We start from the raw sequence: 27421 nt of genomic DNA on the forward strand, positions 1-27421 counted from the left end.
TAAATGACAAAGTTAAAGAGAGAGAAAACAGATGAGTTATTGTCAGGGATTAAGGATGAGAATATGGCTCTATAAGGGTAGCATGAGAGAGCCTGGTATTGATGAAACAGTTCTGTATCTTGATTGTGGTGATTTTAGCACAAGCCTACACATTATGATATTGCAGAGCTACACACACACACACACACACACACACACACACACACTTGCACATATGAAACCTGAATAAACTCTATGGATAATATTAATGCCAATTTTCTAATTTTGCTATTGTACTATAGTTATGCAAGACGTTGATACTGAGAGAGGCTTGGCAAACGGTGCTTAATATCTCCCTGTACATTTTTTTTGCAACTTCCTGTGAATCTAAAATTATCTATATATATATAAAAGTGTAATATGCAAATCAACCAGTCAGCTATGACGCGCACTGACCACCTAGGGGCAGACGCTCAACGCAGGAGCTGCCCCCAGCCTGCAGGCCCCGATCACTCCGCCAGTCGCACCCCACACACAGAGGGCGACCAGTGGCAGCGGAGGGTGGGGCCGGTGAGTGGGCGGAATGGCCAACCTCTCGGTTCCTCCCCCCTGCCAGCAGGCTCCAATCGCCCGATGGGGAACCAGGAACTGAGGGTGGGTGGCAGCAGATGTGGGTGGTACCAGGACCTTGATCGCCCTGCTGATCGCCCATACACAGAGGGCTACTAGCGGCAGGGGGCAGGGCAGCTGTTGGCAGCCAGGGAAGATCCGGCCCTGATCCCAGGTCAGGCCTAGGGACCCTACCCGTGCACGAATTTCATGTACCAGGCTTCTAGTTTCTAAATAAAATGCTAAACAAAACAACAACAACAACAACAAAAAATAAACAGGTAGAGCCATAGTTTGTAACTCTTGTCATAGAATTCTAAACTGGCCATTATGCCCTTTATACCTATAGGGCTTTAAAATAACTAATATTCATTAATAATTAACCATATGCTAACACTAAGTTAATAATATGTTATGTAGGGACACAGCACAGTTGCTGGCCCTCATCCAGGAGCGTCAGTTTTCTGGTTTATCTACAGGTTCCAGAGGGTTCTTTAGCAAACATTCTTCTTTCTGATTTTAAACTCCCTGTTTCACTGCTCCTCGTTCTCTATGATTTGAGAGGCTGAAGTTGAGAGAGATCTCGAGGAGAGCAGGCCATGGTGTATTGGTAGTTCTGTCTCAGAAGAGGATTGCCCTCTAGTATGCTGGCTCCCAAACACCAGGGGCTCATACCTTGTAAAATGCACTCACCACATCCCTTCATCCCTGGACACTGGCATGGTATTTCTCCCTACTTTATTGTTCAATATGGTCAGTACTGCTCCTCTGGCCTCACTAGAGGGATCTGTATCGAATATCTCCTTAAATAAGACATCATGAAATCAAACTCATGAGAGAAACAAGCTCAACCTGGTAAGATAGCAAAAGACCAGGACAGGAAAAGGTACCTTTCTAGAAAATGATAGCGCATTGCTAAACTTGCTGAAAATTGATTCCTGATAACCAACAATAGATTTTTCTCTCATCCTCTCATTTCATGGATGTTTATTGAATATTTTCTATATGACTGGGACTGTCCTTAATATTGAATGAAAGAAAACTAAGAGCCCTGATTGAATGCTTACCTCATGTCAGGGACGCTTCTAAGTGCTCTCTTTGTAATAACTACTAGAGGCCTGATGCACAAAATTTGTGCAAGGGGCTCGGCCCTGACAGCCCTGGCTTTGTCTGGAAGGTGGTCCTGAAGGTTGTTCAGCTGTCTGGTTTAATTAGCATATTACACTTTTATTATTATAGATTACTTCAAATATCAAATGAGACAGATAATATTACTCTCTTTATGCTGTAAAGAGAATATAAGCAGGAAGGATTTGAGGCTTCCATAGAAAACCCTATATTAAAACCAACACAGGAGAAAGCAGAGCTAAGAAACAGAGACTGGGTCCTGATGACATTGCTTAAGTTCCTGGATCCAGACATGCCTGAAGCCAACTGGTCTTCTCAATCACATAAGCAAATACATTCCCTTTATGCTTCAGCAATTTTTAAAAATATTTTTATTGATTTCAGAGAGGAAGGGAGAGGGAGAGAGATAGAAACATCAATGATGAGAGAGAATCATTGATTGGCTGCCTCCTGCATGCCCCCTACTGGGGATCGAGCCTGCAACCCAGGCATGTGCCCTTGACTGGAATCAAACCTGGGACCCTTCAGTCCACAGGCTGGTGCTCTATCCACTGAGCCAAAATGGTCAGGGCTGCTTCAGCAAATTTGAATTGGGTTGTGTCATTTGCATCTCAAAGAATCCTGATTAAAACAGTTCTGGTTCTCAAGGAACCTAGTGGTGAGGAGTGGTAGATGGACAGATATTTATAATAATGCAGTGATACAAATGTCTGCAAAGTATAATGAGTAAGTGTCCAAAAGAGGAAGTGAATGATGTAGCCTAGATTATCAGAAAGGTCATGCAAGAGATTTTGTTTGAGCCAGGATTTCTGTGGGAGTAGAGTCTGCAGTTGGATAAAGGCAAGAGCCTTAGAGAAAGGAAGTGGAGGCCAGAAGGGAATTTTGGTAAGAGGAAGCAGAATATGCAAAGATACAAACTAGCAAATTCTATTCTGGAAACCATTCAGAATTAAGAGTTTGGCAGGGGCCACTATCCTGAAAGGCCTTAAGGTATTTAGGTTTTATTTAGAGAACCACTGAACTATGGAATGAGACATAGCAAAACACCTACCACAGAGCTGGCTCATGGGAGGAACCCAAGACATGAAAACCCTGTATGTCAAAGGGGTTTTTAGGGAATAGATGACACTGGAAGATGTGTACATTGTAAAGATTACTCTCCATTTAGGAAGTAATGGGAAAGGCAAAGGGAGGGGGTCATTGTGGGAGCCCAGGTGGGAAATGAGGGCCTTCGCTAAACCAGAGCTGCCTGGAGATGGTAGGAAGGTCTGGGATGATAAAGATCTAGGAGGTATAATTGACTGGGCTCCAGACCAATAGGATGCAGGGATTACAGGTAGCCACAGGTATAAGGGACACCTTCAGGTTGCTGGCTTGAATGTGGCAGTGCTAACACCTGAACCAAGGGGTGCAGAGGGTAAACTGATTCGCAAACTGGCAGCAGAGGTCAGATTTTGACAAATCAAATTGGGATGTCTGCTAGATAATTTTATATACCTGTAGTTTTGCACATTGAAAAGAGGGCTAGGTTGGTAATACAGATTTGGAAGTTACTTAAATCACAGTTGCTTAAATCTCAGTGTTTCTCAACTCAGGCAGAATATTAGCATCACCTGGGAGCTTTAAAATATACTGATACCTAAGACCCCACATAGGATCTTCTTTACAGCTGAAATTCCCAGTAAAAGGATAGCAACATTGTCAGCCTCGTGGCTGAAGGATTAGCTGAGTTATTGTAGGTAGATATTGATGTGGTTGGTTGGGGGAGGGGTTCTCAGGCTGGGTGGGTATCCCGAGTGTTAGACCGGTGCTTCAGAAGGGCTTCGGGCTTGGTTGAATTTCTTGCTGGGACCATTTAAAGTCTTAATCATATTTTAAACTAAAAGGGCCTCACATAATTTTCATTTTGCACTGGGCCCCCCAACATATGTAGCCCATCCTGGGACCAAACTTGGATATTTTCAAAACACTCCCTGGCGCAAATTCCTGGTATAGGGAAAGAACAGTATAGCCCCAAAAATGTGGAGTGAGAAGTTTGGGATAGATCCTTAGTAACATTCACATTTATGGACAGGGTTAAGGGGTAGAAGAAAAGGCTCAGATAGATGCAGAAAGAATGATCAGCGAACTACAAGGGCAATAGGGGTCTGGTGACACCAAAGCAGGGGAGAGTGGTCGCCACATTTAAACACTGCATAGAAGTTAAGTGTAGAGGGCCCCCTGGGAAGGCACATGGGCATTTCTTTAATTATTGTGAGCTGAACTCAGGGCGACAGGCAGAGCCTTGACCTGGGAACAGGCTTTGCCAAAAAGGCAAGAGTGTTTTCAGCTTGGCCTTCATTTCAGCCCAGGTGTAGTGGAGTGGGACTTTGATATGTAAATCCAGTCTAGCACCAGGAATGCTCGGGCCTACTCAAGAATGCAAATAATCTCCTTTGATCCTAACTTTTGGTGAAACCCCCTGGTATTTAGGGGTATAAATAAACATGCTGCATCCCTGGGTCCCTGTCCCTCCATCAGAGAGGACAGCAGTCCCAGCTTTTTTCCTTCTATCTTTGCGTCTTGTTTCTTTCTTTTATTTCTCAATCCCCAGCCACCTCCACTCAGAACCGGTTCATCTCTCTTTCCGAGCTGGACCCGGAAAAGGGAGATCCCTGCCATATCTGCCGCCCCCCTTCCTCCCCCCCCCCCCCCCCCCACACACACACACAGTTGAGAGGTTGGAGTTTAGGATAATGCTAATTAGCTTGGCCAGACCTGGGCAGCAGGTTTCCAAAGAGCTTGGCCATGAAGGAAGGGAACAAGAAAGGACAGTGGCTAAGGAAGAACCATGATTATGAAGCTTTTAAAAAATATAATGCATGTTAATATTGATGTAAGGAGAGAAATGAGGAAGGAGTGAGAGGCGGTGATTGATGGGAGAGTGAGCAGATGTTGGAGGAACCAGGATAAAGAATTCTGTAAGTACTGTGAAGATAGACCATGCCTGACTCATTCTAACATACTCATGTCTACGAGAGGCCCCCACACGTGGCAGCTGCTCTGTAGAGGTGTCTTCAGATGTGGTCAGCAGCCAGAATGGACTAGAGGGCAGGAGTAATTACAGGCTGGAACCCATGTTGGGCATTTGCAAGGAGGTGGAGGGCAATGCAGGACATGGGTGGCTGAAGGCAGTACCTCTGTTCTGCACCTTCTGCACCACTTTGCTGTAGGCATCTTTTATCTGCTGTGAGTCGGTGACATCCATCTGGAGCACAGAGAAGCGCTTGGAGCAGGTTCTTCGCAGTTCCTCTGCTCCTGATCCATTTTTATTCAGAACTCCAGCAAACACAGTGAAGCCCAGCTGGTCCAAATACTTGGACAGAGCATGACCAATCCCAGAATCGCCACCTGCAAGAGGTCAAAGCAAGACAAAGTGGCTCTGGAGAAAATATTTAATAAGGAAACACACCACATGCTATTTATAATGGTCCATATTCTTTGGACAGAGTGGGTCTTGAGGAATTTTTTTCATATAAGCGGGAAATGGGCAGAGAAGCCAAAACAGATGATTTATTTTTTCTGTATATAAAAAGGGAAATGAGGGAGAATTTGGGGTAGGAGAAAAGCTGATGGGGGGATGGCCAGGAGTAGCTGGTGGCAAAAGAACTTAGGAGGGAATAAAACCTCCCTTTACTAAATCTGGATTTGTTTTTGTTTTTAAATAAATCTTTATTGTTCAGATTATTATAGTTGTTCCTCTTTTTTCCCCCCATAGCTCCCCTCCACCTGGTTCCCACCCCACCCTTGCCCTTACCCCCCAACACTGTCCTCATCCATAGGTGTACGATTTTTGTCCAGTCTCTTCCTGCACCCCCCACACCCCATTTCCCCCGAGAATTGTCAGTCTACTCCCTTTCTATGCCCCCGATTCTATTATATTCACCAGTTTATTCTGTTCATCAGATTTTTTGTTCACTTGATTTTTAGATTCACTTGTTGATAGATATGTATTTGTGGTTGTCACTTTGTTGTTCATAATTTTTATCTTTACCTTTTTCTTCTTCTTCCTCTTCTTAAAGAATACCTTTCAGCATTTCATATAATACTGGTTTGGTGGTGATGAACTCCTTTAGCTTTTTCTTATCTGTGAAGCTCTTTATCTCACCTTCAATTCTGAATGATAGCTTTGCTGGGTAGAGTAATCTTGGTTATAGGTTCTTGCTATTCATCACTTTGAATATTTCTTGCCACTCCCTCTGGCCTGCATAGTTTCTGTTGAGAAATCAGCTGACAATCGTATGGGTATTCCCTTGTAGGTAACTAACTGGTTTTTTCTTGCTGCTTTTAATATTCTCTCTTTGTCTTTTGCCCTTGGCATTTTAATTATGATGTGTCTTGGTGTGGTCCTCTTTGTATTCCTTTTGTTTGGGGTTCTCTGCACTTCTTGGGCTTGTACGTCTATTTCTTTCACCAGGTAGGGGAAGTTTTCTGTCACTATTTCTTCAAATAGGTTTTCAATATCTTGCTCTCTCTCTTCTTCTGGCATCCCCATAATTCAGATGTTGGTACACTTAAGGTTGTAACAGAGGCTCCTTACACTATCTTCATAGTTTTGGGTTCTTTTTTTCTTTTTGCTTTTCTGGTTGGATGTTTTTTGCTTCTTTGTATTTCAAATCTTTGACTTGATTCTTTCGATCCTCTAGTCTGCTGTTGGATCTCTGTATATTATTCTTTATTTCAGTCAGTGTATGCTTAATTTCTAGTTGGTCCTTTTTTATATCCTCGAGGGTCTCACTAAATTTATCAGAGGTTTCTAGAAGATTCTTGGGTAACCTTATAACCGTGGTTTTGAACTCTATATCCTGTAGTTTGCTTTCCTCCATTTCTTTCATTTGTGACCTGTTTCTTTGTCTCCGCATTTTGGCTGCTTCCCTGTGTTGATAGAGTGGCTTTGTGTGCTAGGTGTTCTACAGGGCCCAGTGGCTCAGCCTTCCTAATTACCTGAAGTGGACACTCTTGGTGCACCCCTTTGTGGGCTGCGTGCACAGTCTTGTTGTAGTTAAGCCTTGATTGTTGTTGGTATCACTGGGAGGAATTAACCTCCAGGCCAATTGGCTGTGAGGATCATTGTGTCTACGATGGGAGAACTTCTGTGCTGGAGACATCCTTATGGGGCAGGACTTGCTTCAGTGGGGCTTTGGTGCTCACTGAGACTACTCCCTGAGTGTGTATCTTATGGATCTGAAGAGTTGTAATCTGAATGGCCTCACTCTGACCACTGGCTCTTGGATCTCCAAGGAGGTGCAAAGTCAGCCACTGCCTGAGGCCACCCAGCAGGAGCTACGGAGAGATCTGCAGATTCCTCCTCTTTGTTTAGGGTTTGGAGGTGTCCAGATGAGGCCCAACTGTGAAGCAATGCAAGCTGCTGTTGAGCCTTGGGCCTTTTTTTGGAGGCTCTGGGGCTCTCTGACCCAGCTGCAGTATGTTAGGTTTTAGATTGCAAAGGGCCAGACCATTCATATGCAAAAGCATCTACGCACAGCTTGGGTGAGGTTGTAAATTGGGTGGGTCAGGGTCTCAGGGAATCACCTGGGTGGAGCAAACAGCAATGGCTGACCATCAGCCCTTCCCCCAAAGAGGCCCCCGGGTCTCTGTGTCCTGTGGCACCATTCAGGAACAATGATCGCTGCAAGCACCTCTGAGAGAAAGCCACCCTCGTGTTCCAGCCTGATGCCAGACAGTCCAGTTTCTCACCGTATGAATCAGGGTCCCAGAGTCTCACCCGGAACTGGAGTTCAGAGCAGTGGGGAGCTTGTGTCTCCCTCCCAGTTGAAAAAGACAACAACGTACTCAGTTGCCAGCCCCTTTCTGCGCGCGCCCCTCCATACCTCCGCACTTCACTTCTGCACCTCTGCACTTCCTCCGAGTCTCAGTGTGCTTTTCTCTTTCCTTCTAGTTGTATAATTTCCATTCAGCCAGCCTTCCCATGGTTCTGGATGATATCCGTTTTGTCTTTTAGTTGTAGTTTTAAAGTGGTTGTGCACAGCAGCAAATTCAGGTGTTTACCTATGCCGCCATCTTGGTTTCTTCTGCATTTGTTTTTTATTTGAAAGTGAATTAATAAAGCCAAATTTGACAGGAGGCTATCTGTTCCATTTGCTTGTACTTACTCATGAGGAAGGATAGCATAGAGGCCTGAGTGTGAGCTTGGCCCCCCATCCCTACCTGTGCAACCTTGGTCAGGTTATTTTACCTTTCCATGCCTCAACTTCCTCATCTGTAAAATGGGCTTAATAATGGTACCTACATCAGTTAATATTTTGATGTGCTTAACAGTGCCTGTTTGAAGTAATTGCCATATAGGTTTCGTTTTGTTTTTTTTAACAAAACTATGCCATCCTTCCTGATTTTCAAGCCTTTACATGCACAATATTGGTAGATGGGGATTTTGCCTCAACCAACAGTTAGCTAAACATCTGGATTAAGATTCAAACTCCTTGATTCTGCCTCTTCCATGTCTGAGCCTTGGAAAATGTTATATATTGCTCTTTGGAACCTCCACTTCCTCATCTGGGAAGTGGGGTTATAATAGTATCTCCCTCCTGTGCTGAGCTTGAAAGTCAATAAGACAAAGGGTATTTTTGCACAAGGTCCAACTTGTCACGTGTGGCTGTTATCAGTCTAGTGGCTCTAACCCAGACATGATTTCTGATTTACAGTGTTAGAGATAAGGCTGTGTTAGCCCTGGTGTCGCAAGGCTGTGGGTTTGTGCAGGGTCAAAGGGCCTTGGCAAAGTATGTGGCTGGGGAGCCACTCCCTGCACGATAGGATAACCCTTGTGCATTCCAGAAATCCAAAAACAAGGCTGGCGCCTCTGTGAAAAGGCAAAGTGTTTCATCAGAGTTATGCAATATGTAGTAGCCTCTGAAAATAATCATGCCTAATACCAACTGAATGCTCACCAGCTTCCAGCCAGCCTCACACATATCAACTGATGGAATCTTCGGAACCACCCTAAGAGGAGGAAACTGAGACACTGGAGGATTAAGTCATTCGGTTGGGACATGGAAGAGGTTGGAACCCAGGCAGGGTTTGAGATATAAATATTTCAGGCATGAACTATTCACTTCTTCCTGAGCACAAGGCTTAGCATAGAAGGTGGTCAATAAAAGGTATGTGTTGACTAAATAGGCATTTAAGAGGGCACTGAAATGTGAGTTCCTTAAGAACAGAGAGAGAGTCCTAGTTCACTGGTGTTGAAAGTACCTGACTCAAAGTAAGTGTTCAGCAAACTGCTGAGTTGGATGTCTACCCTGATAGGGGAAATGCTGGGGTTGGTTTTAAGCTATGCCTTTTGAGATCATTCTATCTCTGGTGGCCTGGAAATCCATCAACCTGGAGTAAGCAATTACGACAAGAGTCCCATTCATGCAAGATTGGAGTGAATTTAAAGTAGTGATTCATTCAAAATTATGTGCAAAATGGAAACAACGTAAATCACTTTAATTCAAAAGACTTAATAATTGTATAGTTTCAAAGATGGTGGGTTAATTGTAAGTGGATTTATGCCATTGCCACATCAGGGTGCCATAATAGCTGGTGAACAGAAATATGTCTCCTCATTTGCTGGGTCAAATCTTTAATTAGGTGAGTTGTGAATAATTAGATCTCAGGAGTTCTTCAGGGCTAGGTCCCTTGAATTAAACACACCCAACCTGCAAAAATAAGATTTTATGTGCAATTTTGGACACAAGCTGGAAGCTACATTCAGAAAAAGTAATGAAGGGGGGGAGGGAGGGAATGCAAACTGATAAATGGTCTAGTCATTATTAAAACATTATATAAGAAAAAAATAAACTGTATGATCAGCAATGAGATAAATAGAAGAAGAAATTATCCATAAGCTCACCAATCTAGTATAACTTTTATAATTTTCATGTTTTTCTCCTATTCTTTTTCTATACACTATTCTTTGACAACTAATTTTTAAGCTAATATTATATAAACCAATTTTGCATGTTCCACATAGTCCTCAAAACCATAAAATTCTCCTAATTAAAATGCAGTAGAAAAAAATGTTGAGAGCCTGGATTCTGAAGCCAAGACACCTGAGTTCAAATTCTGACTCTGCCATTTACCAGTTGTGTGACTTTGGACAATCAGTAAAACTCTCCATATCTCAGTTTCTTCATCTATAAAGTAGGGTGATACTAGGATCTGCCTCGTATGGTTGTTTGAGAATGCAATGATTTGATATATTAAAGTAACAGGTTCTTGTACATGGCAGTTGCTACCTAGGTATTTATTAGGTTTTTATTTAACTTTTTAAACATTCTTTCATTGGTTACTTCTAGTTCCTGCAATCAGAAGGGCTTCAGTTTAGTTTGTATCTCAGAAGGTCATCACAGCTGTTCTAACTACAATGATGAACTAGCCAAGGACCACGGCTCTGCTTTCTGCCACTGATCCCCTCTTTCTAGACCCTGTCCCTAAATTCCTCTAAGTCTCCAGTTTGGGAATGCTGTCTTCAACCAATAGCGGCTTAAAGCAGAGCTTCATAGCAGGTGGGCATCTTCTGAGGTACCAAGGCCCTTTCTCATAGTTGAATTCCACTTCTGATAGTGGAATGAACAAATAAAAATTGAGGACCAACTATGTATTAATAAGAGGACACAGTCGGAATACGTGTTTTTCGTGGCCCACACTGTGTACTTTGTAAAAATTTAAATACTTCAAATGGGTGATTTCACCTGAAAATCCTGGTCATTTATTTTTCTTGATTAAGCAGGAGATGGGCCAACTCTGGGCCTACCTTCCTATGAAGAACCCATGAGCTGAAGCTGAGGATCCCAATGGCTGCCCCTTACATAGGCCATTCTCTCAGTTAGAACAAAACTCATGCTCCATTGTTGGCACCCACATTTTCATTGCCAGCACTCCTCATTAATATGACCTGCCCCACCCCTGTAACCTTTGAGCCCAAGACCCTTGACATACTTTCCCATTTGCACATGTCCTCTGGCTCAAAAGTTGTTTACCTGGAAATCTGTGGAAAACTAAGGAGAAAAGGACTTTCCTCTCCCTTATTTAATACTGAATCAATCCATCAGAATTGTCACTCTCAGGTTGACACTGCCTGTTCTCTATAAAGTAGATTAAGTTATGATAAAACTAGAGGCCTGGTGCACGGATTTGTGCACCGGTGGGGGTCCCTTGGCATAGCCTGTGGGGATCGGGCTGAAACCAGCAGTCCAATGCCATCTGCCACTCCTGCCTGCCACTCCTGCTCATCCTGGCCCCACTGTGCCTACCGCCGCTGCCACTCGGTATGCTCGCTGCTGCTTCACTACGGTCTCTGGGCTGTGGTGGCCAGCTGTGAGCCCTGCATCTAGCACCTTTCAGTCAGCTGAACAGCTCTCCCACTGTGCGAGTGCACTGACCACCAAGGGGCAGCTCCTGCATTGAGCATCAGCCCCCTGGTGGTCAGTGCATGTCAGAACAATCAGTTGACCAGTCATTCGGTTGCTTAGGCTTTTATATATATAGACTAGAGGCCTGATGCACAAAATTTGTGCAAGAGTAGGCCTTCACAGCCATGGCTGCCTCAGCCCTCCAGCCCTGGCTTCATCCGGAAGGTCGTCTGGATGGTTGTTCTGCTGTTTGGCCATTCAGTCTATTTGCATATTACACTTTTATTATTATAGATGGTAGATAGATAATATAAAACTTTAGCACACTTAAGACTTCCCCGAGGGCTATGCAAGGCTTGGCTCCTAATTCAGGAAAAACAAGTCCTTGACAATTGTACAACCAACACCCCATGTCCCTTGCCCATGGCAATCTAAAAGGACAGTAACTGTTGTAGTGAGGTCCTAAGAAATAGCTAGCTAGATCTTTCTTGTCAACTTTTAAATAGAAATCAATACTTTTCCCTGGAATATAACCTTTATGAATCTTTCTCCCATACTACTGTTATTCCTAAATGAAGATAGGCAACTGAAATGCCAAGATATTAAATACTTGTTCAAAGATTCACAGATGGGATGTTCTAGGATCAGCTCTCAAAAACTAGATTTGCTCTTTCTAAAGCATGTTTTTTACTGCTATGATTCACTGTCTCTTTGAGCACTTGAGCAGGTAGAAAGGAGATAGACAAACTGGGGACACCAATGATGGGAGCTCTTTGCTGGAGAGGGGTCCCCATCACTGGCGCCAGCTTCCTTCACAGAGGATGGACTCCCATCATCCATAAAACATCACAAACTAATTGCAACTGCTCTTCCAGAAGGGGAAATGCAATGAGTGGATTTGTTCTTAGTTGTATACAATGAAACAATTCCTAGCCTTGCTGCAAAGTAAGCAACCAATCAAAGCAGCCCTGCTGGGTTTGAACAATGGCTGGATTCCCACACCACAGTCCATTCCTGATGACTCTCCTGAACTCCACGTGCTACCACCACCCCAGCTCAAGCACAATTCATCACCAATTGCTCTCAATTACTTCCTTCTGTAATTCCTTATTCTCTTAAATGGCATCTCTCCTTCCAACACCTTCTCTCCCAATCCTCACCTCCATTCAGTACCCGCACTCTCCATCCCAAGATTTTGACATCTAGCTCTACACTGAGTGGCCAGATTATTATGATCTCTGAATGCTTAATAATCTGGCCATTCAGTGTGTGTGTGTGTGTGTGTGTGTGTGTGTGTGTGTGTGTGTGTGTGTGTATTAGAGGCCCAGTTCATGAATTTGTGCATGGGTGGGGTCTGGCCAGCCTGGCAATGGGGAGGGGACATGGGCGGTTGGCCGGCCTGCCTGCTGATCAAACTCCTGGTCTAGGGGAGAATTTGCATATTAGCCTTTTATTATATAGGATATACACTGAGTGGCCAGATTATTATGCGTTCAAAGATCATAATAATCTGGCCACTCAGTGTATATCTCCTTTTCTGAACCCATGACATTAAAAGTCAGCTCAACTCAACTCAGCCTGCCATCAGATTGCCAACAAATTGAGGATCTACATTCTCAGGGGTAGCAGAAAATGACATCATAACTATCCAAAATTTCATATTACATCTTTGAGAGTATTTCAGTTAAGAAACATTGGAAATGACTCTCAATACTAACATCCTGAAATCAATGCCGATGGGGATGATATGCGGTCAGCTGAAATGGCTAGAATTTCACAAATCCTCAGCCAAGAGATCATTAGAAAGAGGTGAGCTAAACTCCCTTTGGGCAGAACTTAAGAGACTCAGCCAAGATTCTTCAGACCCATTTCCTCTATGGGTGTCTTTGCAGATACTTGGAATACTTTTTTTAAAGTCTATTCAATGCCCACCCCCTCAAAAAGAAACAAAATGGTAAGAGTCTATTCAATAGTTGGTATCCATGACCATAAGAAAAGGTGGTGCTCTGGCTTTCCCTAATGCCACTTTTAACTTCTGACACTTCTTCCTGTCTCTTTTCACATTCATTTGTTCATGCATTCATTCATTTATTCATTCATTCAGGGATCACTGTGTTAGGTCCCAGAAATGTCACCAGTGCCCAAACCTGCCCTCAGAGTCTTGTTTGGTTTGTCTGGATGGAGCCAAGTATTGGCAACAGTTTCCAAAGCTCTCTAGGTGATTCCATTGTGTGGCCAGGGTTGAGAAACACTGATCTAAGACAAGGATCTCAACCAGGGGTGACTTTGCCCCCCAGAATATTTGGCAATGTTTGGAGATATTTTTGGTTTTCACAACTCTTGAGAGGGTTATTGGCATCTAAGGTGTAAATGCCAGGGACATTGCCAAACACCCTACAGTGTACAAGGCAGCCTCCACCACAAAAAATCATCCCATCCCAAATGGCAATAGTGCTGAGGTTGAGTAACCCTGGTCTAGGGGAAAGACAGATATTTTAAAAAACATTATAATAGTGAAGAATGTTATAAATAGAAAAATTCTAAGAACTAAGGGCCATAATTTCTTTACAGAGCACTCAAATTCCATCCTTTAGTGAACACTCCATGGAGGTGAATACAAGCAGGAAAGAGAAGGAACTAGGTCATTTCCAACAGGGCATGGACTTTATTGGGTTGTCTAGTTTAATGTCTATCCCCTGTGCCTAAAACAGTTCTAGGTAGTTGCTCAGTAAATTCTTGTCCAATGACAAAATGTTCAGCTGATTAAATGAAAGTCTCCTAGTCCAGGCACCATCATGTTTCTCATCACCTTGCACTGCACTGATCTCCTGGACTCACTGTTCCCCCTCCCTGGGCTGCCTGCCCTATCCTGCCATCTACCTGGTCCACAGTGCCTCATTCTGCATCTCAAGGGTCTTTCAACATCTACTTTTTTCTCTGCTCCACAGACTCAGAGGTTTTCATTGACCATAGATTAAACTTCAAGTTCTTAAGTCTGGTATCTTAAAGGCTGCATGATCAGATTCTAATCTCCATTTCCAGATGTATCTCCCACTGTCCTTCTACTGGTCTCCTGAATGCCACCCATCACCATACCTAAAGTTTCTTTCGTGCTTCCTTACCCACATCTTTGGTCACTCAGATTTTCTACCTAGAATGCTCTCTCATACCCCTTTTGCCATTCCTCACCATTTTAACTTTTTTTTTTTGTTAGTCCTCACCCAAGCATATTTTGTCCATTGATTCTTTTAGAGAGAGTGGAAGGGAGGGAGGGAGAAGGAGAGAGAGAAACATCGATGTGTGAGAAACACTTCTATAAGGTTACCTCTTGAATGCACCCTAGTGCTAAGGTTCAAACCGGCAACCCAGATATGTGCCTTTGACCAGGAATCCATGCCTTTGACCTGTCAATATGCAGGCTGATACTCACTGAGAAACACGAGCCAGAGCCATTTTAATATTTTAAAAACTATTTTCCACAAAAGATCAGAGGACTCTATAATGAACTATGTACCTATCTTCCATCTATAAGAATTATCAACATTTTATTTCTTCTATTTCCTCCACACACACTTTTTTTTCTTATATTTTAAATCAAATCCCACAGTTATTTTCATGTTAGCCATAAATCTGTAAATATACACCAGTATACACCAATAAGAAATAAGAACTTTTTAAGCCTGACTATATTGTCATTATAAACCTGACAAGATGAACAATTCTTTAATGTCATCTAATACCAAGAAGGCATTCAAATTTCCCAGTTTATTTCAGAAATGTCTTCTTACAGTTAGTTTGACTCAAGATATAAACAAGTTTTATACCTCACATTTGGTTTCCGTGTCTCTTAAGACTCATTTATTACATAAAATTCTATTCTCTCCCCTTTTATGCCACTTATTTGTTGAAGATGCTAAGGCATTTGTCCTTTAGATTATCCCACATCCTGAATTTGGCAAATGGCTTCCTTGTGCTGCCAACTTGCTCCTCTGTCCTCTGTATTTCCAGTAAAGTTGGATCTAGAGGCTTAGTTAGATATAGGTTCTTTCTTTATCTCAAGGCAGCCTGGTAGGCAGCGCTGGGTGCCTCCTGTTGCACGATGCCAGGAGATATAAGGCTGAGTCATGTTCCACTTTAGTGATGTCAGTCAATCAGCTATCCTATATAATAAAGAGGTAATATGCAAATTGACCCTCATGCCCTTGCATCACAAGATGGCTACCCCCATGTCATCACAAGATGGCCATCCCCCATGTTGTCACAAGATGGCCACTCCCCACGTCATCACAAGATGGCTGCCCCCATGTTGTCACAAGATGGCCACCACAAGAAGTCCACCCCCACATCGTCACAAGATGGCCTGCAGTGGAGGGCAGTGGGGCGATCAGGCTGGCAGGGGAGCAGTTAGGTGTCAATCAGGCCAGCAGGGGAGCGGTTAGGGAGTGATCAGGCTGCCAGGCAGTAGCAGTTAGAGACAATCAGACAGGCAGGCAGGTAAATTGTTAGGAGCCAGCAGCCCCAGACTGTGAGAGGGATGTCTGACTGCCGGTTTAGACCTGATCCTGCAAGGATCCTGAGGTGATGGCATTAGGAACTGGGACCTTCAGGAGGTGATTAGATCATGAGGGTGGGGCCTCATAAATGGGATTAGTGGCTTTAATCGGCCATAGAGGTCTTCTCTCTTTCTGCCCTGAGGATACAAGGAGAAGTTGGCATTAAGCAACCTGGAAGGGCTCTCACCAGAAATGGACTGTGCTGGTACCAGAACTGTGAGAAATACATTTTTTATTTAGAAGCTGCCCAGCCTATAGCATTTTGAGCTAAGACAACTTTTAAGGTTTCAGTGGTTTAATAATCAGCTTCAAAAATTCCTGCATATTCAACAATTCACTCTGTAGAGCCTGTACAACACAACGCCAGCACACCACTGGAAACATACAGCAGTTTGAGGAAACATAAAGTTAGTTATCAGGAACCTAGAAAAGACAGACTTCAGTAAGGAAAAAGAAAACTAATTTGGTGCCTAGAATGTGCCAAGTGGCTCATATCCGAGGTATCAGTACTAAATTCTTTCCTACCTCAGGACCTTTGCACATATAATACTTCATCTTTTCTTTGCCTTGCCAGCTCATTCTCATGTTACCACCTCAGAGAGACCTTCCTGACTATTGTGTTTAAAGTAGATGTCCCTGTCTCCCACGGTAGACATCGCTGTGATATACCACCCAGACACTTTTCAAGGAAGGATTTGCCCCATATGCTAGGAGTGCTGTCAGCAGACATCTTTCAGAAGTCAGCTCCTTCAGGGATTGTCTCAGCTTTAGAGAGCCACCGACCCCAAATGTGGCCCACATCCAATAACTGATCAATACAGGAGCACAAAGGTCTGACTGTTTCAGCCCAACTTGGAAGAAATCAGAAGGGTCATTCCAGTCTGAGAGCTCCCCACGGGACTGGCCATCCTGCTCCCTTTTCTCCCTTCCATGGGTGCATAACCCAGGGTACTCCTTAATAAGCACCTTGCATGCCCAACTCTGACTCAGAATCTGTTTCCCACCGGACACAACCTGCAACATTCCCCATCTCAAATCTCATACCTAATTATACTTCATCTCAGCTTTTTGGTTGTTTCTTCAACCCCAAAAGTAGTGTATTTATTGATCAAATTGCTTTCCACTTATTTTTCTAGTAGAATATAATCATTTATGCATAAAACTATTTTTGGTCTTATATTTTCTATGCTATCATAATGCTTGACTTATAACAGGTATTCAATAAACTTTTAAAATAAATTAAAATTCTCAAAATATAGGCAATGTTGCACTGATGGGCCACCAACAGATAAAATTCAGATCCTTTATTAATGACCACACTTATCCATTCATTTTTTACATGCACCTAACTTACTAAAGGTTTCTCAAACTTTGTATTTGCAAATGAAACTAGAGTACACAGATGACTACTTCATTCAGCATCCTATTGAGATCCGGTTCCCATGAAAATGTGCATTTCCCTTAGGGCACATGGCAATCAACACAGAGCTGATGTGGAAATGGGTGGAATAGGTATGTGCTAACAAACTTTGCCCTATATAAGGGGACTAGGTCCCAAAAGTTTAAGATCCTGGTGCTTATTGTATGTGGTACTTCACTTCATGCCAGTAAAGTGAGTCTTTAAAAAAAAAAAAAAAAAAAGGTAAAGTGAGTCTTTAAAAAAAAAAAAAGATTTTTAATTTTTTACAACAGTTTTAGATTCTCAGAAAAAGTATAATTTCCATATGCCCACATACAGTTTTCCATTATTAACATCTTACATTAGTATGCTACATTTCTTACAATTAATGAACCAAGATTGCTCCATTGTTATTAACCAAATTCCATATTTGATTCAGACTTCCGTACTTTCTACTTAACATGCTTTTTCTGTTAAGCACGTGACTATACCACATTACATTTAGTAATCATGTCTCCTTGGGCTTCTCTTAGCTGTGACAGTTTCTCAGAATTTTCCTTGCTTTTGATATCTTTGATAGTAAAAGAGTACTGTTCAGGTATATTGTAGGATGCCCTTTGTTGGGATTTGTGGGATGTTTTTCTTATAATTAGACTGGTAGACTGGGGATATATGTTTGGGGGAGGAAATCACAGAGGTGAGGTAAAGTGTCATTTCCGTCACACTATGTTAAGACTACATACATGATTAATGACTGTTGACGTTGCCGTTCACCTGGATGAAGTGGTGTTGTCAGGTTTCTCCACTGTAAAGTTCTCCTCCTCTCCCTCCCCCTTCCATACCGTACTCATTGGAAGAAAATCTCTGCATAGCTCACACTTGAGGATCGAGGAGTTATCTTCTCCTCCTTTAGAATGAAGTATCTCCATAAATTATTTGGATTTCCTCTGCATGGAAACTTTGTCTCTTCTCCCTTGTTTATTAATTTATTCAACCATTGACTTATATCATTATGGACTCATGAATATTAATTTTACATTTTGGGTAATAATCCAATACTACTGTATTTTATTGCTCAAATTGTTTCAGCTTTGGCCATTTGAAGCTCTTTGAGTTGGCTCTTATAAAAGTAAGTACATCTTTTTATTTTCATTTTGCAAATGAAAGACTATAACGTTTCAAAGAATCTAAAGTTTCCACTGTCACTTAATGAACAAGAGGAGAAGTGTAATTCGAATCATAAGGTTCTAAAGCACACATTGGGAGTGTGGTGTTTTTTCCTATTCACCAAGTTCTATCTGAATATACTCAATCTTTGTAAATCAACAACTAATATATATTTTGCCTGGTGGTTATCTAAGGCAATAATAGTTTTGAGACTGTCAGTCTTCTATGTACATTCTAGAAAACTTCCTTCATTATTTTTTATTTATTACTAGAGGCCTCATGCACAAAATTCATGCAAGGGGCTCAGCCCCAGCCACTGCAGCTTTGTTTGGAAGGTTGTCTGGAAGAGCGTCCGGTCTAATTAGCATATTATGCTTTTATTATTATAGATAGTATACACCACAGAGTAAATCCACTCATGCAGCCAGCACTCAGACCAAGAAACGTCAGCTCAGCAGAAATCTCCCTTGTGCCTCCTTCCAGTCACCCCCACCCATAGGTTATCACCAGCCTGACTTCTAACAAATGGGTCAGTTGTGCCTGATTTTTACTTCAAATAAATAAAATCATACAGTTGTGCTTTTTGAGGCTGGATTCTTTTGATCACTCTCTCATGTTTCCATGTGTTTGGTTAGTGGAAATTTTTTTTAAAGTTTAAACCATATATTTTACAGGAAGGTTTACAAGCAAAGTAACACTTGTAAAAACATGTTCAGCAACTACATAAAAAAAAAAAAAAAACACCTCACTGCTATATAAAAAGTAAGTTTACTTAAGATGAACATAACACCAAGACAGGGAAACCTCCCAGAAATGTAGTTAAATTGTCTCATTATCCTAAAGTGGATTAGTTCTTCCTCCCTATTATTATCTGTAGTTTCATCTACAAAGAGCTGCCTTAATAATGTCTCTGTGGGTCTTTTTCACAGGAAAGGTGGCTCCTGACTGACAGGATGTCATTCTTGCCAACATATAGCCAAACACTCGGTTGCTTCTAACATACAATGGTGCAAGACGCTACCTGTCAAATTTGACTAAAGTACTGCCCAGAAATCCAAGAGAGCTCTGATTTACAGAAGTTCTCTATTTTCCATTTCATTAATAACCACTGCTAGTGACTGTTAATCTGATCTAGCTCCTTTCAACAGGGATGGCAAACGCTTGACACTCCTGTTACCACACACTTCTGATGTCACCGTGAACATTGTTCAATCACAGCATTCTCTCCCTCAGAACCTACCTGCCCCAACACTTCTAACCAAAAAGAGATGGCACAAGGGAGGAAACCATCCCACGCAACCACAAAACATTGTTATTTTCTGATTGGATCCAGGTTTCCGCTGCATTGTTTTCTAGTTGGACTCAGGCTTCTCATTTCGACTCCTCCCCTACACTAGCATTCCCCCACTCATGAACCTACTCTGGCTCTCACCTATCTGATAGGTAATGGATGAAGTGCCCTACCTGGGTTTCAACAGTCTCTATAATTTGTTCACACCCAGCCAAGCCCAACTTCAGGATTTGCTTTTCATTCCAGTCAGGCCGGTTTCTTCATTATCTCCCACATGTCCTGCCTTTTCCATCCTGTGTCTTCCTGCCAGTTCTTCTAATAATCATATATTTATGCATTCTTTCATTCTTTCAACAGCTATCTATTAACCAACTACTATGCACTCCTCTAGATCATGGTGACACAGCAGTACATAGAACCATCCAAGTCTCTGTCATGGAGCTTACATTGTAGAGGAAGATTAGATACATTCAAAGGACAAACAAATGCATATAGTGTCAAGTGGTGTTGAGACAGAATAATGACAGGGAGGAGGAGTCCATGTCCTTTATGGAGGTCAGGGATGGCAACTCTGAGCAGGGAGCAGCTGAATATATATCCCAGGGAAGTCTGCACCAGGCACAGAGAAGAGCAGGTGCAAAGGCTCTCAGACAGATACATAATTGTTAGAGGAAGAACAAGGAGGCCATTTTTGACCAGAACAGAGTAAGTGAGGAAGAGAATAATAGGAAGCAAATCAGAGCAGTAATTCAAGGCTAGTTCTTATGGTGCCTTTAAGCCAGTGGTTTTCAACTGGGGAGATTTTGTCCCCGAGGGGACTTCTAACAAGATATAGAGACACTTTTGGGTGCTACTGGCATCTAGTGTGTAGCGTCTAAAAATGCTGCTTAACATCTTAACATTGCACAGGACAGCCCCATAACAAGCAACTATTCGGTCCCGATGTCAACAGTGCCAAGGTTGAGAAACCCTGCTTGAAACCAAAGTGATAACCACTTTCATTCTAAGTTTGATGAGATATCATTAGAAAGTTTAAGGGGGTCCATAGGGGAAAAGGGGGGACATATGTAATACTTTCAACAATAAAGATTTATTTTTTTTTAAAAAGAGAGAGAGAAAGAAAGAAAGTTTGAACACAGCCCAGCTTGTGTGGCTCAGTGATTGAGCATTGACCTATGACTCAGGAGGTCATGGTTCGATTCTGGTCTGGGCACATGCCCACGATGCAGGCTTGATCCCCAGTAGGAGGCGTGCAGGAGGCATCTGATCAATGATTCTTATCATTGATGTTTCCATCTCTCCTTCTCCCTTCCTCTCAATATATATATATATATATATATATATATATATATATATAGAGAGAGAGAGAGAGAGAGAGAGAGAGAGTTTGAACACAGTGACATGAACTGACTTAGATTTTTTTATTGATTTCAGAGAGTAAGGGAGAGGGAGAGAGAGACAGAACATCCATGATGAGAGAGAATCATGGATTGGCTGCCTCCTGCATGTCCCCTACTGGAGATTGAGCCTGCAACCCGGGCATGTGCCCTGACTGAGAATCGAACCTGGGACCCTTCAGTCCATAGGCCGACGCTCTATCCACTGAGACAAAGCGGCTAGGGCCTGACTTAGATTTTAAAAGAATCACTTTAGATACTGTGTGATAACTCGTAAGTTGGATAATGAAAGTGATATAAAAGACTACCATTTATTGAGCACATATTATAGTAGAGACACTGTACCAAACACCTTACCTAAGATATCTTGGTATTTTTCTGCATTGTTCCTACCCCCACCTAACATTGTATTACATGTTGGTCTATTAATTTCTAAATATTTGTCTCCCTTACTATGACGTAAATTCAATGAGAGCAAAAACATTGCTTTGTTTCCTGTTGAATCTCTAGCATCTAGGACAGTGTTTGGTGTATACTAGGTACTCTGTATTTGTCAAATAAATAAATGGGTCCTAGGGTCAATATGTTTATCCCCATTTCACAGACAAGAGGACTGAGGTTCATTATTTGTTCCCTGACATAGTTATGAGCAAATCTGTATTTTTGTGGCCATTCCCAGGAGGACAATCTCCAAGTTTGATGACAGTCCTTAGTAAGGAAAGTTCCCAGTGGATAATATTCTAGGTGAATTGTATAAGTAGCTATTGCTACACTTTGCTATTTTTGACATCTGTATTTATGTATTCATTCATTTATTCACTCACCGGGGTTTTACTGAGCTCATATTATGTGTTAGGCACTGTGTTAGGTACTTGAGATATATTGGTGAAGAAGATAGTTGTGATCCCCACCTGACTCAGTCAGTTGAGAATGCTATAACAAAATTCCACAAACTGAGTGGCTTAAATTACAGAAATCCATTCTCCCACAGTTGTGGAGGCCAGAAATTAGAGACCAGGGTGCCAGCATTATTGGGTTCTGGTGAGAGCTATCTTTTTGTTGTTGTCAATCTTCACCAGAGGACATTTTTTCCATTGCTTTTTAGAGAGAATAGAAGGGAGGGAAGAGCAGAGGGAGCAGAGAGAGAGAGAGAGAGAAGAGAGAAACATTGATGTGAGAGAGACACATCGACTGATTGCCTCAAGCATGTGCCCTGGCCAAGGATTGGGAGTGAACCCAAAACCCAGGTACATGCTCTTGACCAGGAATTGAACCCACGACCCTTCAGTACATGGGCCGACGCTCTAGCCATTGAGAAACACTGGCCAGGGCTGGTGGGAACTATCTGACTGACCTATAAGAAGAGAGCTCACTGTAGGCCTTCTCACAGTGTCCTCACATGGCAGAGAGAGGGCGGGAGACAGCTCTCTGGTATCTCTTCATAAAGGACATTGATCCCATCATGAGGGCCCCACTTGTGGCCTCATCTAAACCTAATCATCTTCCAAATCCCTGTCTCCAAATGCCATCACATTTGGGGTTAGGGCTTCAATCTATTAATCTAGAGGAAGCACAATTTAGTCCATAGCACTGTCCTCACAAAGTTTACAGGCCAGTATGTGATACAGATAGTACATGCGTGATATAAAAAGAAAATTATGGATTATGGTAAGTGCTACCAAGGAACTAAAATGAGTGCTCTGATAAATAATTAAGGTGGCGCCAGCAGGCGAGGGGATCCCAAGGCAGGTGCTGGGCATGGAGGCCACAGGGGCATAGGCTACCAAGGAGACAGAACTGAACCTCACATCACCCTGCTTGGCCCCGGAGGATGACTGGTTAGCCAGAGACGGGTAAGATTCCTCAGGGAAGGAACAACCTAAGACAGGCACAATCGCAGAGGGGCCATCAGGAGAGAACTTGGGAGTCAACAGAGGTGGGGCACAGACCCTCAACCCCCCCCCCAACCTTGCAGGGGCCTGAACCCTCACCCCTTCTGAGGGAGGTCTCCTGCCCCCATGGCTGCTTTGCTTCCCACGCCCAGTTCAGATCAGGACACAGGTGACAGACAGAGACTTGGCTGACAGTAGCTGCCCTAAATCTAAATCCAGCCTAGCGCCAGGAATGCTCAGGGCCTACTCAAGAATGCAAATAATCCTTTCCACTAATATTTACAGGGTAAACTAAGATTGTTGGTAGAGTATCAAATTTGACAGTAAAATAGTAATCAAGTTTTCAGATTAATTTAAATAGGCTAATTGAAATAAGTGAATAGTCAAGAAAATTTAATTGTACTGGACAAAAATCTGTTCCTAAAGTAGTAACTAAAATTTCTATTGGTAGTTCATCTAATGGTAAAATACCTGAACATGCAATGAACCTAAAGCAGTCATATTTTTGTGCATAATATTAAAATTTAAAGTTATCAAGACTGCATTATAAAATTTACAAAAGCCTCCATTAATCAAAACAAGGGGGGATAGTAGGGTAATATCATGTAAGGAAAAATATCCTATAAGTAAATTACATCTAGAAAATTTTTACTTTACAAAATTAATTTTCATTCTGTAATGAAAAACACACATGGTGTCTAAATAAGATAAAGGAAAATCATTTGGGCAAAAATAAAAAGGATCCCAAATCAATTATATAGAAAAGATTCCTTTATTAACTTTTGGTCTAGAATATGTTTGTATATTTTCAGAAAACAACTCCAAGACTATGTGGATTCCTATAACAGAGAGGAATTGACAGGTCTGCTCCAACCATGAAGACAAGAGGAGAAACAGTCCAGAGATGGAAGACGCTGACGACGCCTTGCCATGCTCGCAGTCAGCAGCTGTGCGTCGCTGCAGGTTGCCTAGGACCAAACCAGAGAGGGTCGGACCTGCATTGCCACCATGTGCCCACCATCCAGATATCATTGCTGACATGTACACATAAGGAACTGTTTGACATTGAAACGGGGACTCAGAACTGTTGGACATTGAAATTGGGACTCAAACATTTTTTGTTATTATATGTTTATTTCTAGTCTGCAGAGGCAAGATTTTTTAAAGGAAAGAAATGGGGGGAAAAATAGATACAGAGGCAAAGAAGCAATGAACAGACTGTCAAACTACAGCAGGAAGGCAGGGGAGGTTGGGGGGTGGGGGCTGTAAGAGATCAACCGAAGGACTTGTACGCATGCATATAAGCATAACCAATGGATACAAGACACTGGGCCGGGGGGGGGGGGTGGGGTGGGGGGACAGGTGAGGGCATGTACTGGCGGTTAGGGGAGGCCGGGGGGAGGTCAATGGGGGAATAAAAGGAGACATATGTACTACCACTTGTAATACTTCAAACAATAAAAAATAAATAAAAATAAAAAAACTTTTTTAAAAATAATTAAGGTGGAAGGGAGGGACCTGCCTTGAGAAATCAAATCATGGAATACTTGTCTAAGAAAGTAACATATGAACAAATCATCAAAAAGGTAATACAGCCCAGCTGGTGTGGCTCAATGGTTGAGCATCGAGCCATGCACCGAGAGTTTGGGTTTGATTCCCAGTCCTGGAACATGCTGGGTTGCTGGCTCAATCCCCAGTGGGAACCTGCAGGAGGCTGCTGATCAATGTTGATGTTTCTCTCGCATCAACATTTCTATCTCTCCCTCTCCCTTTCTTCCTTCCTTTCTTCCTTTCTTTCTTTCTTTCTTTCTTTCTTTCTTTCTTTCTTTCTAAAATCAATAAAAACATATTTTTAAAAATATTAGTAGAACGAAAAATGCCTCACTAATAACTTTTATACTGATTATATGTTGAAATAATAACATTTTGGACATATTGCATTAAATTAATTAGTCAAATTAATTTTACCTGTTTTGTTTTTACTTTTTAAAATGTGACTACCAGCAAAATTTAAATTATTTATGTGGCTCACATTAGATGTTGGACAACACTGCTGTTTACTATTCCCTCCTGCTAAAAACACTAATGGGGAAGGAGAAAGGGTAACACCCCAAAGAGATGAAGTGGCGCAGGGTTGGGAGTGCTGAAAAGCAGCATGTCTAGACTTGGCAAGTCAAGTTGGCAGAAATGACTGACATTTTCAGAATAGGGCAGCCTACTAATGGTTACAGGTTTCTTTTTGGGATAATCAAAATTTGGAATTAGATAAAGGTGACAGTTGCATAACCTTACGAATATACTAAAAACCACTGAATTGTAAACTTTAAAGGGTGAATTTTATAGTATGAGAAATATATTTCAATGAAAAGTAACACAAAAATGAATAGGGCAGTCTAAAATCTACAGCATCTGCTATAATAGAAAACCCCTGAATGTTTTCCGAAAAGCTTACTGCTTTCAGCTGATCTATATACGTAGCTTGTAGGGGCAAGGGGAAGGTTGAGGGTGAGTAACTAAAAAAAGGGACGGGGGGTTCTTATATGTTTTGACTAAAAGTAGGTGGATAAGAGTTCACCTTCACTAGAAATCAGACCTGGAGAAAGATGAGCTTCGGAAATGACAAACATGTGTAGGGCATGGATAGACCTCTTACTAGTACAGGGCATATAATAGGGACTCAGGCATATGGTATCTTGACCTAATGGGGCAGGTTGACCCTTTTCTGATATCTGAATTATTTTGATTATCAGGAACAACTGATGAATTAAAATAAAAATGTGAACTTCTATCTATGATTATGAGGTCGGGTTAGAACCTCCCTTGCATAATCCAAAGGGGATACCCTGCCCATCAGGCATTCTCCCTGTCTAGCCAGCAGCAACCTGAGGTGAAGCTTCCTCTCCAGAGGCAACAGCGCATCAGGTCCTTTCCTCTGAGTTGAGTTGAATTAGAACATCTTTAGAAACCAGCCCTAACCAAAGTACCTCACTCATGAATCCACTCAGCTTCTCTCTGCCCCATACTGGGCTGGGTGCTGGGAGTAGAATACTCTTTGTTAGAACGATTTTGAAGCCATGAAGATTCCCTTTTCTGGTGAAGGAGGAAGCAGGGAGCATTTTTGCTCACACTCGGTACCCTAGGGCTAAGGGACATTGGGACAATATCATCATCAATTTTATTATTTGCCGAGCCCAGAGAAGGAGGAGGAGACAGAGAGGTAAGAGGACCTTGGCACACTTCCCTGTTTCCTGCAAGAAGCCAGAATTTCCACCTGAAAGTAAGCTCACCACAGACGAAGGGGAGGGGTGAGCACAGCCTCCCAGTCCCATAACCCACCAAGGAGGGACCTGGATTGGTCATTTATTTCCCAGGGACCGGGCCCATAAGAATCATCTCAGCTGACCAGCCATGGTGCTGTCATTCAAGTACAGACAGGGACAATTTGGCCCCTGGTCACATTGCACAGAGGTCATTGGCTGAGCATCTCTGATTGGCACCAAGTAAGGCACTGAGGGTACAGTGTTGATTCCTGTCTTTGATGAGGGTGAGCTCTGGTGGAGACCTGCACCAGGTGTCAAGGGCACGGCTACAGGAGAGAGCAGGGAGGATTACACAGCTAATCACACACTCAAGAATAGTACCCTCATTTTGCAGGTGACTAAATTAGGCTCTGAGACGTTACTTAAGCAGGTCACAGAAAGCTAGAAAGCCAGAACTCACTGACTTCAAAGGCCATGCCCTTTCTGCTGTGCTAGATCACTTCTCACCCTGGAGGACAGTACTGCATGTCCCACAGTCCCGTTCCATGCATGCATTTGTTCAATGTGTGTTCATTCAGTATCTCCTGCATGCCAGCAGCTGTGTCAGAACTGAGTGAAATAGTCCAAGTAGTCTAGGGCCACAGCTACTTACTAGATAAATAAATGTATATTAATTTCAAGGTGAGAAATATGCTATGAAAGTAACAAGTGAGATATGGAGATTGAGAATAATAGCTGGAGACGTGAAGTCTGGACACCAGGGAACATCTGCTCAAAAAGTTATTATTTAAACTAGTAGTATCTCAACTGTCCAGCGATGTTGCAACCATAGGATATTTGACAATGTCTGGACGTTTTTGGGGTTATCACACCTGGGGAGTGCTGTCAGCATTTAGTGAGTAGAGGCTATGTTTGCTGCTAAACACCCTACAATGCACAGAACAGCCCCAACAACAAAGAATTTTCTGCTCTGAAATGTTAATGGTGTCAGGACTGAGAAACCCTGGTTTGGACTAAGATATGAAGGTGAAGAAGAAACCAGTCCTGTTAAGGAGCTCCACCCCCGCTTCAAGCATTCCAGGTAAAAGGAACAGCATGTACTAAGGCTATAATGCCAGGGAAAGGTGTGACATGAGAGGGACCAGATCTTTCAGGGCCTCAGGTCTTGGGCAAACTTGGGGTTTTCATTCTCTACAGTGGAAAGCATTTGAAGGGTCTTAAGCCAAAAAGGGGCACCTAGGTTGAGTGTCAAGAGTGTAATCCTAGAGGCCAGAGCAACCCAGGAAGAAATGGCAGCAGCTTTGACTAGAGCAGAGGTAGTGAGGAAGGGGAGAAGTGGCTGTATCAAGATGCA

General features: G+C 42.5%; 1 protein-coding gene across 2 annotated transcripts in view; it reads right to left on the reverse strand.

Annotated features, from left to right (window-relative positions):
- The window catches only part of HSD17B2 (hydroxysteroid 17-beta dehydrogenase 2), a 55315-nt gene that overhangs the window by 16242 nt on the left and 11652 nt on the right, over window positions 1–27421 (reverse strand). Inside the window, exon 2 of one of the 2 annotated variants that reach the window (XM_008139705.3) lies at window positions 4894–5106. The exons of the other annotated variant lie outside the window; for it this stretch is intronic. Coding sequence (XP_008137927.2) covers window positions 4894–5106 — 213 coding nt within the window. The remainder of the gene's footprint in view (window positions 1–4893; window positions 5107–27421) is intronic. 2 annotated transcript variants of the gene reach the window in all.

Source organism: Eptesicus fuscus, chromosome 21 (assembly GCF_027574615.1).
Source record: "Eptesicus fuscus isolate TK198812 chromosome 21, DD_ASM_mEF_20220401, whole genome shotgun sequence".
Classification (NCBI taxonomy): domain Eukaryota; kingdom Metazoa; phylum Chordata; class Mammalia; order Chiroptera; family Vespertilionidae; genus Eptesicus; species Eptesicus fuscus.